This window comes from Saccopteryx bilineata, chromosome 4 (genome assembly GCF_036850765.1).
Source record: "Saccopteryx bilineata isolate mSacBil1 chromosome 4, mSacBil1_pri_phased_curated, whole genome shotgun sequence".
NCBI classification, from domain to species: domain Eukaryota; kingdom Metazoa; phylum Chordata; class Mammalia; order Chiroptera; family Emballonuridae; genus Saccopteryx; species Saccopteryx bilineata.
The window spans coordinates 88,686,782-88,703,258 of NC_089493.1; the positions used below are offsets into that span (position 1 = coordinate 88,686,782).

Here is a 16,477-nt window from a genome sequence, read left to right on the forward strand (position 1 = left end):
CTGTCCAACAGGCAGATGAGCAATGTCAGAGATGAGGGACTCTCAGAAGTCCTGCTGAAGAGGCAGTAACTGCCAGCTGACCTCTGAATTTAAACAATAAATGTGTTATGATCGTGGTATGGTAGATATTCAGAATCGCACAAGACCTTACTTGAATGTAACAAAAGAAATTCTTGGCAAAGATCGAGATTATAGTAAGGCAGTGGCTGTAGAGTCGAAAAGGCTGGGATAAAATAGGTGTCAGTTGTAGTTAGTCTGAGTGGAGATGTCATCTTGGCCCTGTCCCTCTGGGTCTCCTCCCCAGGGTTCTACAGTGAGCATCACTAAGCCATTCAGATGATATTATCCCCAGTGCCAGGCATGTGGTATGTGTTTGATTTTGAAGGAAGGGAGGGATCTGCCTCAGTCCCGTGGAGGGCTGTTATACTGATGTTTTATCAAGGAGCAAGATGAAGTGATCAGCAGTGAAAACCCACAAAACAAAGAATTAGACCCAGAAGGAACCTGGCTGTCACAGAGTATACCTACCCTATTTTCTAGATATAAAATGGAAGGACAAGAGGCTAGGAGGCACTCCAGCATGATATGGTTAATGGCAGTGACCATCATCTGGGTTTTCGAACCCTCTGTGTAGTTGCCTTTTAAAGCTACAGAAATGCCAACAAGCCTCTCCTGTTCACCTTTTCTTATCACTTAAAAGAAAAACTGCTTATATTTGCAGTGCATTAATTGGCATCAATGTCTCTCATAAACTCAGAATGTTGGAAAAAAGAGAGAGAAACTCTTTATTTTTTTATCTCTTTAACAGATTTAACTTTAAACAGTAAGTTTTCATTTCTTCCACATATTGTTCCCTTACATCTCATCTAATCAGGATTTCACTTTTTTTCTTGTATTTATGCCAGTTTGTTCACCAGTGAGAATCAATATATCAAATAAGTTTTACTAAGTACTGGTTTCTTTTTTATATAAATAAATTTTTATTAATTTTAATGGGGTGACATCAATAAATCAGGGTACATATATTCAAAGAAAATATGTCCAGGTTATCTTGTCATTCAATTATGTTGCATACCCAGCACCCAAAGTCAGATTGTCCTCTGTCACCTTCTATCTGGTTTTCTTTGTGCCCCTTTCCCTCCCTCCCTCTCCTCCCCCCCCCATAACCAGCACACTCTTGTCAATGTCTCTTAGTCTCATTTTTATGTCCCACCAATGTATGGAATCATGCAGTTCTTGATTTTTTCTGATTTACTTATTTTACTTCGTATACTGTTATCAAGATCCCCCCATTTTGTTGTAAATGATCCGATGTCATCATTTCTTATGGCTGAGTAGTATTCCATAGTGTATATGTGCCACATTTTCTTTATCCAGTCTTCTATTGAAGGGCTTTTTGGTTGTTTCCATGTCTTGGCCACTGTGAACAATGCTGCAGTGAACATGGGGCTACATGTGTCTTTACGTATGAGAGAGAAACTCTTTAACTGCACCAAAAACTTTAAGGAAAACATATTCATCCCTTCACTGAATCTAGAATTGGAGTATCATTTCTGATTGGGTTTTGTAACCTCAAACCTTCACTTATGTCCTTAATGACATTCCCGTCCCCACTGTCTTTGTGTCCAATAGTATCTCAGTCATTACTAAACACTTCCCAAGCGCCTTCCTTGGGCTAGAGCAGGGGTCTCAAACTCAACTCAGCATGTGGGCCGCAGAGCAAGATTACAGCCATTCGGCGGGCCGCACTAGGTCTACAAAAGGCAACTATTATGCAACACTTTTCTCACTGCAGTTGAAAACAAAAAAAAATCAGTACAGCAAGCACAATCGTACATGCAGTTTACTCAGTGTCACAAAACTACCAGAAACTGTAGTTCACATCACAACTGCTGTTAACTAAGCTAATATCTAGCTAGGATGCTAGAGAAATGAAAAATACAAGTAGGCCCCTAGGCTTACTTAATTTTATCCAAAATGTTTTGAACTTCGTGGATTAGTCTGCGGGCTGCACAAAATTGTTTGGCGGGCCGCATGTGGCCCGTGGGCCACGAGTTTGAGACCCCTAGGCTAGAGCACACACTGTTGAGAAGGAACTCTGCCTGTACAATCTGCTGGCGGCATTTTTTACACAAATTTGGAATGACCGTCACCTTATAACCTGAGTAGCTCCAAATCTTGTTCAGCCTTTGCTTTAGGCATAGAGAATACTTTTCTTCTCATGTGTCCAGCTTAATGTATAACCAGATACCCTGTGAATGCAAAGGGAACTCATTAGAAATTGACCCAAGGGAAAGGCCTGACGTTATGTATACCTTCAATCAATTCTCTGTCCTAGGGGCCAACGATGCGGTTCCCTAGGGTGGGGTGGGGCAGGGCTGTTTTCGCCTACCTCTTCTCATCTGTTACCATCAGAAAGGCTAACCAGTGTACCCCTCAAGGGGATGGGAAAATGAGGACTCACATCACCATTTGGGGAGGTTTGTGATCTCTCTGTGTTGACAAGATTGATTATAAGACTTTTTGAAAATTATGACAATCTGAGTCAGACAGAGACACATTCGGGATAAGGAGGAACACAAGAGAGAGAGAAGGAGGTGGTGGGGGACACTGAGGCAGAGAGGAAGGATATGGAGAGAGGGGGATGCTGAGAAAGAGAGGAGGGGGAGATGCGAAGGGGGTGCACACAGAGAAAGAGAAGAAAGACATAGACACAGAGATCGAAGGGGTCATCAACAAATGGATGAGGGAAGCAGGTGTGTATATACACACCCATAGAAGCTTTAAGAGAAAAACACATGTACAGTTATTAAAAAGATACATGGGAGAGACAGAGTGAAGACACAAAAATAGGTGGAGAGGGAGACCAGTGATGGAAACCCTCCCAGCCTTATGTTAAACCGATTCCAAGAAAAACAGGTACTAGTGTAAAAGAACTAGGGGTGAATACATTTCTTAATTTAAGAGATGTTTTTATTTTAAAAAGAAAAAGTATGGCAGGCAGTCAAAGGTTATTTTCCTTTATTTATCATGTGGTTTTAAAAATTAAATCAGAACATTCTCTTCTGTCGCTCTGTTAGTTGGCAAATGTCAATTTGCCATCGTTCATGCAGCGACTACCTTAGGAGGCAGTGCGTTGTGCCCAGTGGGGAGCACGTGGGACCGGGAACCTAGTGATTGACTGTCAGGGTCCCTACTGGAGGCCCCATGCCTGAGCCGTGCCCGTCTTGGGTTTTCTAGTGGCAACAATCGCACAGCGGCCCCTGTCACCCTGCCGACAGAAGAGGTCCTACAAACCTTACGGGACCTGATCGCCTACTTCCAGCCCCCAGAGGAAGAGATGCGGCACGAGGACAAGCAGAACAAGCTGCGCTCGCTCAAAAACAGACAGAACCTTTTCAAGGAGGAGGTACGTCCACGGAACTAAAACCTGAGATTCTCTGTGTCCACAGCTAGAATACTCCTGTGACTGCTTTGTCTCCGTGCATGCACATGCTTATGAAAGAGACACAGAGCCCGAGAAAGAGAGGGAGCTGGGACGAAAAGGATTACCAGGGAGCTGACCTTCCCTGTCTGCCGTCCAAATTACACCAGCAGCGTGCGTGGTAGCAATGTGCATGGGCACAGTCAAACCAGATTATGTTTTAAAGTGTCGGTGACACGTGTGTATCCAAAATTCATTTCAATAAATCTCAGCTAATAGACTGGGACATTGGCTGCAATTCCTAAATTTTGGAAGATGTCGGAATTTACCTAGGAAACCTATTTGAAGAATACAAATGCCCAGGTTGCCCATCAGAAATGACTGAGGAGCTGGACTGAAAGATACATAGTGCTGGGGCTCAGGTAGAACTTGAGCATTTGAGTCACAGGGATGGAGCCTGGGCATGAGGGAAACACTCACTTGGGATGCTGGGGGGCCCTACTCTGGCTCCATCCCTGGCTGTGAATTACCTTAGACAAGTCACACGGCTTCTGTGAATTACCTTAGACAAGTCACATGGCTTCTTGAAATTGGACATGGTGCTTTGGCACTAACAGGCCATGGTCATACTCCTGCAGTGTCCTGAGGCCCCTCGTTCCTGGGGACAAAGCCTGTCTTTGGGCATTTCCAAAGTCAGTGACGTGGGACATAGACCATCTCTGCTCAGTCAGTCTGATGATCTAAGCGGACTGGCTCTAGGGACACTATGCCCAATAGGCTACAAGAACTACATCCCCTTAAAAGCAGCTAGGCACAGATGTTTTAACAGGGTGGCATTGTATTGTAATGAAATGAAACAGTAGTTTACAATACTGTTTTTGTATTATTTTTTTCTAAATCCCACATTTTGGGGGGATGGGGGTACTTGAGGGAGAGGGAGCTAGCACGCTTGTCTTGTGTAGCTGAATAGAATTTCTTGTATTTGTTTGAGATTTAAGAGAAAAATAGTATCCCCACAGCTGTTTGTGGTGAGTCAGAGTCACTTCGCACCAAGCACCAAGCAGGTATCTGTGAGGCTCATTCACTCTCCCTCTTCCTCAGTTTGCCCTTGGTTTGAGGTTCGACACATGGGGCAGACCTGTCAGAGGAGGCTGCTGACTGCCAAAATAAATGCTGTTTGGGTCTCTGAGGCATAAAAATGCATGGTTTTTTTAGGTAGGAAAAAAAAAACCAACCCAAGCTGGCATCATAATGGTCTATTTGCATATTTGTATTATTCGCCTTAAAGGTTGCATGCCGTGGGAGGGGAAAGAACAAAAGGCGTCCACTTCCTTAATCGGGAAGTTTTCCTTTTCCCCTATGTGCCTTCACAGGGGATGTTGGCCCTGGTGTTAAACTGCATCGATCGCTTGAATGTCTACAACAGCGTCGCGCACTTTGCAGGGATCGCAAGGGAAGAGAGTAGCGTGGCCTGGAAAGAAATTCTGAACCTCCTGTACCAGCTGCTGGGTGAGTGCACACACACAGCACCCTCCCTGGGAACACTGCCAAGCATGGTCTCTATGGAATTTCCAGCAACAAACCAAGATTGTCGTCTAGCTTCATTCCTTGGAAGCCCTTTGTTAACTCTGATTCTAACGCAGCCATTCGTTCCGTTGACTGGTAGCTTATTGAACTTTCCAAACTTCAAGCGATAAGTCAGTGGCAAGTGGAAGCCGGTGGTGGTCAGTTTTGTGAAACCCTTGGAAGTCACTTAACACTTGCTAAACCTCAGTTCCTCATCTTTCACACGAGGGAACAAGCCTAGGACATGTTCACGGTGCCTCCAGTTCTCGACTTCTGACACCTGCCCTTTAAGGACAGTTACTCCCTTTAACTGTTTCCTTTCACTGTCTGCTTATTGTTCAGACATGATTCCTGCTTCTTTAGCCTGGTCCTTATTTCATTTTGGTGGGAAAAATGGATGGTAAGTAAGGATATTTCAGCATGAGCCTTTCTTCTCACAACAGAGTGTGAGGGCTGGTCTGGGGCCTGCTGTATCCGGTGCCCCTACATGGGCCCAGACTCGGGCTGTGGGAGGAAGACAGTGGAAAACAGCATTGGCCTCTGCAAGGAGGTGGCCACCAGGAGTTGCTCAGACTTGGTGACAGGGCAGCATTTTAGGGCTTTGCTCTGACATGTATGTCCCATTAAAGGAAGTCCGTGAAAGGCTGAGAGTGAGCAAGAGGGGAGCCCAGAGAATCAGGCCAGACCCATTCTCAGTGTCAAGGATTGGGCTGATTTGGGCTGCCACGGTACTGTGTGACCTTATAAAGCCTCTTCCAACCTAAAAATTTTGTCATCTTAACAGCTCAAACTCAGTAATAATTATTACAACAATAATAGCTAATATTTATTGATCTTTGTGTGCCAAACAGTAGAATATCACTCTTTGGTCCTCAGAGCAACACTTTGAAGTGTAGGTCCTGCTATTGTCCTCTCTTGACTGATGAAGAATCTGATGTTCAGAAACACTGAAGGCCACACATGTTGCAAGTGTGGGAACCAGGGCTCAAGCCCAGGCCGACTGAGGCCCTGAGCTCAAGCAGGCCTGAAAGCAGGCGTGGAGCTGAGAAGGAATTCCGCCCTCCACTAAAGGCAGAGCTGCAAAGCAGACGTCCTTTCCTTATCCAAATACCTTACAAGCATCTATAAACCCAGTCTTTGAAAATTAACAGAACCAAAAGCCAGCTACTTGGGGCCAATCAGTTTATATGCACTTATTCCAGAGTTGCCTCTGCCATTGACTTATGGAGAGAAGGCTACTTCTTGATCCAGATTTGGTGAAAATCTAATGACAACATATTCCCTCCCTCCCTTAGCAACACCATCTACCGTTGCTTCTCAAACATGAGAAAGCATCAAAATCATGTGGAGGGCTGGTTAAAGCACAGGTGCTGGGCCCCATCCCAGCAGTTTCTGATTCAGGAGGTCTGGGATAAAGCCATAGAGTTTGCATTTCTAACAAGTTCTCAGGTGACACTCACCCAAGTCCAAGAGACCGCACTTTGGGAACCACTGTCCTGTATTAATGTGTTGTATACATTTTAGAGTTTCCTGTTTAATTATTGCTTACCTAGTAGTTTAACCAACATGTCCTACTGTGTTCACTTAGGTACCTTCTTTTAGCACTGAGAAAATTGCAAATCTCTAGCTAGGTTTAAGAAAGCATTGTGGGGGGTTGAGTTCTTAAGCAAATAACCAAGCAGATAGTATTTTTTTTTTTTTGCCTGTCACCATTTGGCATAACTTTATTAATTTGGGTATTTATTGCCTCTTTCTCCTACTTCATGAATGCAGAGACTCTGCTGACATGTTCTCACTGCTCTATTCCCAGAAACTAGACAGGTGCGTGAAACATCGCAGATTCTCTGGGAGTATTTGAGTAAATGCTGGATATAGAAACAGGATTGTATCGATGGACCTGGGGGAGGAGAGTGGGCATTCAGATCCTTTTAGTTGCTCAGTAGCTGAAGTATATTTAACGGCTTCCCAAGTTCTCATGCCCATCATTGTATCCTTTCACTTGTACATGATCAAATGTTTCCTTGTTTGCAGCTGCCCTCATCCGTGGAAACAGAAACAATTGTGCTCAATTCTCCAATAACCTTGATTGGCTAATCAGCAAATTGGACAGACTGGAATCTTCCTCAGGTAAGACTTGGCAGGAAGCCAATGGAGAACGTGGACTTTTTCTTTCATTCTTTCTGTAAAAAAAGAAGAGAACAATGTTAAATCTTTGAACAATTCTTTGTTCCAGTGGATTGAAAACAATCAAATAATTACTTCAACAACAAAAAGAGCTAAATCCTCCTGGCATCCCTGAAACTTTATTTAGCAATTCTGATTCAACTTCAGCAGTCTGTCCTTTTCTGTTTCATTTTCACACTGTACCTTCATCTTCATGCCCCCCATTTTTGATGGGGGGCAATGATCCTTTCATCGCCCCCGCCCCCATCCAGGGTCCCCATCTCCTCTGACTGCTACTTGTTCTCTCTCTCTCTCTCTCTCTCTCTCTCTCTCTCTGTTTCTAAATTCCCTCTTTACACAGTGACAATGTGGGTTAGAAGCAGAACTGAAAAATGACTGTGGAATAAGAGGAAATTATGATCCTCCCACCTCCTGAGTCACTGTTGACATCATATCTAGAGCCCTTCATGACTCACAGAGAATTTGAGCCAAGAGAGTAGTCATTGTTGGTGAGTGACCAAGTGACCATGCCATAGGCTCAGCAGTTGGCTTCCTCAGAGATGAGTGGGCTTGACAGGTTTGGGGCCTCTCTGGGAAGCCAAAAGGTTTTGATGCTTTTCTTATTATCTAGAGGTGGCAGGAGCTTGGAAAGGTCAGGCCAAGGGAATGTTCCCCCAGGACTGTCCACCTGCACATGTCCTCTTACACATGTCTACAGAAAGCCTCTGTTTTCTACAGTGTCTCCTCCCATGGGCCAGACTATATTTCAGAGTTATTTATGGAAACCTTGAGGAATTTTCTCAATCAAACCAATGATGGAGATACTGACCAACTTCGACCCCTGCGTTTTCACTGTGGTGTCACCCTGATAGATGCCAGGCTGTTAGGACAACAGGCAGTTTTTCTTAAAACTTCACTTTATACAGAAAACCATTCGGTGTGCCAAAAAAAGGGAGGCAAAGCCAAATAGTCTTTTTTAGTGAGCTTATAATTTGTTCAATACTCCAGGATATCTAAAACTAAAACAAAAAACAATTTCTGGGGTGATTCCTAGAGAAACTCTCATTTGAGCAACACTTCAAATATTGTCTAAATTACCTGAGTGACCTTTAGAATTTATAGTAACCTGGATGTCTGCTTTTCTATTTTTAAATAAAGTCTCGCTTGGTTTGATCAAATGAAGAATTTCATCTTATGGCTGCTTTTTGATATTTTGACACAGAAGTATTGTGTCTTTGCCCAGGAAAGGGGAGATGGGGTTAATGCTAAATAAAATTCACCTCTAATTACAGACTGCTTGGCCCTCAGAGGTTTCTGAAGTCTACAAGAGCTGACTGCATCTTTCTTCGGGCTGGATATATGTAATAGATTCAGAGAACTGATGATATTCTGTTCCCTCAGGATGGTCTTTTTTCATTTTCAAGTTTCAAAATTACGGTCAGTCCGGCAGGTTATTTAATGTCCAGATGACTTCTGCTGTATTCCTGTAGGTATCCTGGAAGTTCTGCACTGCATCCTGATCGAGAGCCCGGAAGCCCTTAATTTGATCGCTGAGGGCCACATCAAATCCATCATCTCCCTGCTGGACAAACACGGGCGAAATCACAAGGTGAGTTGGAGATGGACTTTACCTGGTGTTTCCCTTCCTGCCACTTAATAACCGTTGTGTTACTGAGAGTGTGTTGTCTGCTCTCCTTCTTGGTTTTAATTAAAGAAAACAACAACAACTTGGGAAACAGGTTCTGAAAGACTCTTCCTTGCCTGGGAGACACTGTAAGCCAGACAGTCACACTGGATCTTGGATGGTCTCCCTTCATTTCTACCATCTTCCCAAGTCCTGCTTATCGTCATTAGCCCTTAAAACACAGCAGATAGTGCGAGGTGCTTGGCTCAGCTCCACATGAAGCCAGCTGCCGGGCTCCCTCCCCGCACTCCAGGAGCTTAGCAGTGAAATAGCCACTACCAGCTGTCTAACAAAGATATACAAAATTCAGATAAAAATAATGTATAAAGTCTTGTTACTAAATGAAATTAGCTTGACTGTGAGTCAAAGCAAGTGAAGTAAACAGAACTACACGAGCCAGCAAGAGGACTGAAGCCGGGGGCTTCTCCCTTGGTTGCAGAACAGCTGTGTGACTTTGGACCTCTGTCATTTCACCTGTCAGCTGAGACACAGCACTCACTAGGTGGAATGCCATATCAGTTTTTGTTGTTTTGTGTTTGTTTGGTTTGGTTTGGTTTTGAGGTCTTTTTAAGTTCTAACATTTATTTTTAAGGAATTATATTTCTAAAGATACAGTGATGTTTGGGGAGAGTGTTAAAATATGTTTTATCCTGAACCTTCAGCATCTTCCCCTCATACATGGAGGTTGCTGCACTGACTACTTGCCCTGGCCGGTTGGCTCAGTGGTGGAGCGTCGGCCTGGCGTGCAGGAGTCCCGGGTTCGATTCCCGGCCAGGGCACACAGGAGAAGTGCCCATCTGCTTCTCCACCCTTCCCCCTCTCCTTCCTCTCTGTCTCTCTCTTCCCCTCCTGCAGCGAGGCTCCATTGGAGCAAAGATGGCTCAAACGCTGGGGATGGCTCCATGGCCTCTGCCTCAGGTGCTAGACTGGCTCAGGTCCAACAGAGCGACGCCCCAGATGGGCAGAGCATCGCCCCCTGGTGGGCGTGCTGGGTGGATCCCGGTCGGGTGCATGCGGGAGTCTGTCTGACTGCCTCTCCGTTTCCAGCTTCAGAATAATACAAAAAAATAAAAATAAATAAAAATAAAAAAATAATTAGGCAGGTACTCCAAGGTTGAGGGAGTGGGTTTCAAGAGCAGATGGCATGACTGGCCATGAGGTACAGCAGCTGGGATCTTGCAGAGGGGAGGGACTCAGCTTGATCACTAGTCCTTTTTACTAGTCATCATTTGGGGGTACTGCTCATTTGAGACACATATTAGAGAGGGTCTGGGAGAATAAGCCTCTGCACCATTGCTTAGATCAGGGGTCCCCAAACTTTTTACATAGGGGGTCAGTTCTCTGTCCCTCAGACCATTGGAGGGCCAGAGTTTAAAAAAAACTATGAACAAATCCCGATGCACACTGCACATATCTTATTTTTAAGTAAAAAAACAAAACGGGAACAAATACAATATTTAAAATAAAGAACAAGTAAATTTAAATCAACAAACTGACCAGTATTTCAATGGGAACTATGCTCCTCTCACTGACCACCAATGAAACAGGTGCCCCTTCCAGAAGTGCGGTGGGGGCTGGATAAATGGCCTCAGGGGGCCACATGTGGCCCGCGGGCCGTAGTTTGGGGACCCCTGGCTTAGATGGTATGTATCATCTTTAGGAAGTGAGAAAGCCATGGTCCTTAGTATCTGTGAAATTGCTTGACAGGGAATAGAAAGAAATGTGTGGGACTGGAATTGCTTTCCCAAATGCAGTTAATCAAAAGCAGGCACCGGGATGCCACTTCAGTCCGGCCTCTCGATATTCTAACACATTTCTTCCTACCCACAAAGTGTAATGAGAAGAACAGACATGTACCGAGTAACACATGGTCTGAGCCATGAGCTCATGCAGATGTCAAGAGGGGGCCTGTGACAGGAAAGCTGCGGTCATGCCATTGTCCCCAGGACTTCTTTATAATCATGCCACCTAAAGCACGTAATAAAAACCAGCTTGTTGGAGCATTTTTTAGCCGAACGCCGCAAAGTATTTAGTGGATGTCACTTGGCAGCAAGTTGATGACTATTCTGCCCTTTCTACAGTTTAGAAAACTGAGGCCTAATAAGCTGAATTACTTCGCTAGGAATTAATACCTGGTCTAATGTGTCACCCAAGTGCTCTAGCAGACTAGTCTTTAACCTTCTGGAGCCAAGGCATTGTTTGAAAATTCTGGCAATATTGTCAAAGTTCAGGCAATGTGGTCTTGTACACAGTCTCCTCAAGATGTCCCTTTTTGTCTTTTGATAGATATTTGGATGAAGACTGACTTGCCATGAATGTAGTTCCTCTCTTAGAGATTATTCAGCTGGATAACATATTTTCAAAGGGAAGCCCAGACTCAAATCATCAGGAGGGGTATTTGTGGGAGCTTGGCACAGAATAGGCTGAGCATAGGCCAGACTTGCATTATAACACTTTATCTTAGCTTGGAAAGTGCCAAGGTGATGTTTTCCAGTACAGGCAGCTCTTTTTTCTCCAGTCCCTGGTGTCTCTGCCTCTTCACTTAGTTTTCCATGAAGACAGAGACCAAATATATACAGAAACTTAGAGCCACAGGCATCTCCCAACTCCTCCAACAACAGTGACAGTAATAGTGAGGATGATGATAGCTAGTAACTATTTTGCATTTGACGAATGCCAGGTACTGTCCTCAGTGTTCACATGCTTTTCCTCTAGTCCTCATTATGAGGCCACAGAGTCTCATCACTAGTATTTCCACTAGACAAAGGCAGAAGCAAGGTTGGGACACGGACTCTGAGATGTTAAACAACTTGCCAGAAGCCACAGATGAGGACCAGAATATAGATCTCCCGACTCCAAGTTTAATATTCCATCCAGGTTTTTCAGGCTGAAGTCTATGACCCTGTTCTCCAGGGCCCACATGTTCTGTGAGAATGTGTTTCATTTTGTCTTCTTATGTTTATAGTTATCTAAATTAAAAAAAACTCTTGCTGCGAAAAATTCAGTTAGAAGGCATTTTCTTGTAAGTTTGTGTTTATCAGACTAAAATTTGAGGGTCTCTGGCAGTGGTCTTCAGAGACACAACATTTTTCTTTTAAAAAAAGATTTGTACATCCCGTGGGTTTGAGAAATCCCCTTCTGTGCCATGCCCTCTGCAATCACATGCTTAGAATGGATATTATCTACAATAGAGGCGGTGATTGTACCTCCGCTTTGTTTCTGGAGATTTTCAGTTCCTGGCTCTGTCCCTGCCAAGGAAAGCATTGCCACCCATCTGAAACACGATTGAGTTCCAGGGTAGGAACACCATCTTTGGAGTGGAAAGGGCAGGAGTGGAGGGCACTGCCCACTCCCCATTTTCTGAATGCATTCTGCCCTTTGAATTATCAGCATCTCCTCCCTTCCTACCTCTCTATCAAAATTCTATCTTCCCTTCAAAACTTAGTTCAAATGCCACTTCCTCTCTCTGTTTTTTCTTACTCCAATTAGACATGGTTTCCTCTCCTCAATTCTTATACAGCTTGCATTCTGTTATGTGATGGCTCCATCCTGCCTTTGTTTATATACATATTTCTCTCACAGATGCTTAGTTCCTTCACAGCAGGGATCATTTTTGTAATCTCCGTAGTGCCAAGCTCATATGGCATATGTGGTAGGCATTTAATACATGTTTTTAGAAGGTGTAAGAAATGAGTAAAAGGAATGAATGAGTAGAGCCAGAATCCACTCCCATCTCACCTTGAATGGGTAGAAGCTCGTCTATATGTATAGGTCTTGTCTCAGTCTGAGGCCAGTCATTGGGAGGTCTCCATTATGTATGGTCATTCAGAAGGACAGACTCCATCCATCTAGCAGCTACCCATTCCCCAGAACAGGGCTTCACATAGTTAAGTGTGTTCACAAATCTCCTAGGGGTGGTATTGAAATGAAGTCTCTGATCTGGTAAGTCTGGTGGCAGGAGGTATGGTGTTTAAGCATCTATATTTCTGGCAAGCTCCTAGGTGAATCACACTTAGATTGAGGAGGTCCTTGGCTTTTATAATCCTTCTTTGGATTTCTACAACCAGCTGGAAAAAGAAACAGAGGACAGTGTGGGTTTTTAGGGGCCAATACATCACTATAAGTTAAGTACCCACTTTTCACTGGCCAGAACTCAGTCACATGACCTCACATAATGGCAAGGAAGGCTGGGAAATGTAGTCTTTTGTATGCTTTGGATGAGAAGAAACCTGGTCATGTGACTCATTTAGCAGTAACTGCCACAGCAAGCCACACATCCCAGCAGTGGCCGAGATGTTATTTCTCCATCAGAAAGTATAGATGAGCTATAGGCACAGTGCCTGTGTGTTTCCCATGGTTGACTGGCCCCCTCTACACTCCTTTCACTTTCAGGAGAACCTATTTAAACTTTTCTAGAAAAGAAGTGTATCCCCACTCCCGATTTTGCCCAAAGCTATACCTTCTGAAAGACAGTCTAAAGAATGTCAGCCAGTTCTTCAGGGCACCATTTATTTGTAGAAGAGACACTATTAGGCTGTGTGCTTTTCACACAAGTTTCCAGCTGTCACTTCAAGGCAAAACAAATGTGTGATAGGCCAGATGATAAGTCTGTAATTTCCTGGCCATCTATGACTCTTTCCTTAGAGTGAGAAATTGTTCTCTGCGCTTCCGGTTCCACCACCCATACATTTCACAGAAAGGTGATGGTAAAAGGTCCATAAAACCACTTTGGGATCCTTTTCTGTTTGTCCCATAGTGTGTTTTGTGTTTATCGGCAATTGACGTTCAGAAAGTCAGATAGAAAATTGGTTCGTGAGAATTATGGATACAGATGCCACCAACAACATGAAGCTATCCACGAAGCAACCCATGAAGCATTGAGTCTTTGGTGGCCACTTTGAAAGACTGAAATGCAGCCGCCCCCTCCCAGTTGGTATAGCCGGTGACAGTCCTGGCTATTACTTATCAACCGCTGTTTGCACAGTCCCCCCTGTAGGGGACAGAGGGAGGAGCAGTGCCTGGGCCAGCACATGAATGAGGGAGGATGCTGCACAAGGAATCGGGTGGGAAAGAGGCCAGTACTAATGGAGGCGGCCAGGGGCTGTGCCCACTTCCAGGCCGGCCAGGAAACAGAAACAACAGAAGCTGATAGCTGGTCTTCTAGGTTCAAGGGCTGCCTGTGCTCTTGCATGTTTGGCATCATTGTAGAGGAGAGATGAGAGCAGGTGAAATGCTTTTAAATGTGGATTTCTAGAAATATAAGGGTATCTTAAGGAGTTTTGATAATATCACAGTGAGAGACCCACGAACCAGAACCTGCCCTGCTATCACCTCTCTGCGACCCACATGAGGGTCCCAAGCCCTCTACATGTGAGGGACTTTAGCCAAATGGGGATCTGAGTGTCTTTCATGCAGAGCTGTGAGTCATGGTGCACAAGGGAACATGGGCTTCAGTTTGTGGCTGATGAAGGGCTTCCAACCCATGCCTCTCCTCATGCACAGCTCCAGGAGGTGCCTGACGTCTGTGCCTACATGTCTAACCCTAGTTCTGGCTCTGGATGAGATGTGAACCTAAGCAGTCTGTCCTCAGAGCCCAATCCACTTTAACAGAACAGTAACCAAAAATTACATGTGCAATTTTGCAGAAAGGGCACAAGACCAGGGCAGAGGGGCTGGAAGGAAGCCCGGCCTCATTTCCCCAGAGGCGGAAGGCCCTGACCATTGCTCACTCACGCCTGCTGGTGGAGGGGGGGCTTCCGTGACTCTGAACAGGTCCTCTCACCTGTCACCAAGCCCCCCCTGCAGGAAGCCTGCTGCTGTCACGTGTCCTGGCAGTCAGGTCCTAAGGCTTGACAGGTGTGTCTTGCTGCAGGTCCTGGACGTGCTGTGCTCCCTCTGTCTCTGCAATGGGGTCGCAGTGAGAGCCAACCAGAATCTGATCTGCGACAACTTGCTACCCCGGAGAAACCTGCTCCTGCAGACACGGCTGATTAACAACGTGACAAGGTAAGTGTCTTGTCTCTAGATAGGGAAGGAGGAGGGCTGACCTGAACTCCAAAGCCGTCATTTCCATGACGATTCTGGCACATACAACAAGAGCAAGCAATTGTGTACTCTTTTAGGGCCTTGTACTCCAACCCTGATGGCAGCATTTCTCAGCCCTTTCTCCCGAGGTGCCCAAGGGTGAAGCATATGTACCACCAGGGGCTGAAGAATATGACTGGAAGTGGTCTAACAAGTATTATTAATTTACTGTTTTTTCTTTTTAGTGAGAAAGAGAGAAAGTGAGAGAGATGAGAAGTATCAACTTGTGGTTGTGTCACTTTAGCTGTTCATTGATTGCTTTTCATATGTGCCTTGACTGGGGGGCGGCTCCAGCCGAGCCAGACACCCTTTCCTCAAGTCAGCGACCTTAGGCTTCAAGCCAGTGAGGTTTAGGCTTAAATAAACAACCATGGGATCCTGTTGATGGTTTCACAGTCAAGCTGTTGACCCCATGCTCCAGCTGGTGAACCCATGCTCAAACTAGCGACCTCGGGGTTTCGAACCTGGGTCTTCAGCGTCCCAGGTATACACTATCCACTGTATCACCACCACCAGTCAGGCGACCAGGTTTTATTTTAAACATCAGTACAGCCTGACCAAGCGGTGGTGCAGTAGATAGAGTGGATTGGAATGCGGAGAACCCAGGTTCAAAACCCCGAGAGGTCTCAGGCTTGAGTGAGGGGTTGCTGGTTTGAGTGTGGGATCATAGACATGACCCCATGGTCACTGGCTTGAGCAAGGGGTCACTTGCTCTGCTGTAGCACCCCCTCCCAGTCTAGGCACATATGAGAAAGCAATCAATGAACAATTAAGGAGGCTAAGGAGCCACAATGAAGAATTGATGCTTCTCATCTCTCCCTTCCTGCCTATCTGTCCGTATCTGTCACTCTCTGTGTCTCTGTCACACAGAAGAAAATATCAGTGCAGATCTATCTTTTACTTTTTTCATTACATATATTTTTTTATTTTGATATATTTTTTTTCCTAAAAAACTCTTTTAGAATAGATGTCTCATGCTGCTACTACAGTTTATTGTATCCTCTGGCACATGGCCGTTTACCTCAGGAATATCTGTGAAGGTCAGAGTAGAAAGCATGGGCCCCTGTTGAACCTTAGGCAGCTGGTCCCTACATGCAGCCATGTGAGTCATGTGAACTCTCTGGGCCTGGACTAGGCAGGTGTAAGGTTCTTAAGCAACTTTCTACCTACACCCACTTCCTAATCTACAATGGTGAGGAAACAACCTCCCTCTGAAGTATAGAGTACCAGCAGACCTAAACCAGCCGTACAAACCTTTTCTTCTTGGTGCCAGCCTGGTATTTTCCTGCCCACCCAAAATGGAACATTGCCCCAGCCCAGAGCAGTAGGCAGCTCAGAAGAACTCCAAGTGTTTGGTCCCAAGCTCCTAACTATTTACTGTATTCATTAAAATGTCTAACCCTGCCTGATCAGGCGGTGGCGCAGTGGATAGAGCTTCGGACTGGGATGCAGAGGACCCAGATTCGAAACTCCAAGGTCACCGGCTTGAGCATGGGCTCATCTGGTTTGAGCAATGCTCACCAGCTTGAGACTAAGGTCGCTGGCTTGAGCAAGGG

The 16,477-nt window shown here is 45.1% G+C and overlaps 1 protein-coding gene across 1 annotated transcript in view; it reads left to right on the top strand.

Annotated features, from left to right (window-relative positions):
* Positions 1-16,477, top strand: part of RYR3 (ryanodine receptor 3) — a 626,037-nt gene that overhangs the window by 332,411 nt on the left and 277,149 nt on the right. The window contains exons 13-17 of the mRNA XM_066277226.1: positions 3,241-3,409; positions 4,798-4,933; positions 7,022-7,117; positions 8,644-8,762; positions 14,710-14,843. Coding sequence (XP_066133323.1) covers positions 3,241-3,409; positions 4,798-4,933; positions 7,022-7,117; positions 8,644-8,762; positions 14,710-14,843 — 654 coding nt within the window. The remainder of the gene's footprint in view (positions 1-3,240; positions 3,410-4,797; positions 4,934-7,021; positions 7,118-8,643; positions 8,763-14,709; positions 14,844-16,477) is intronic.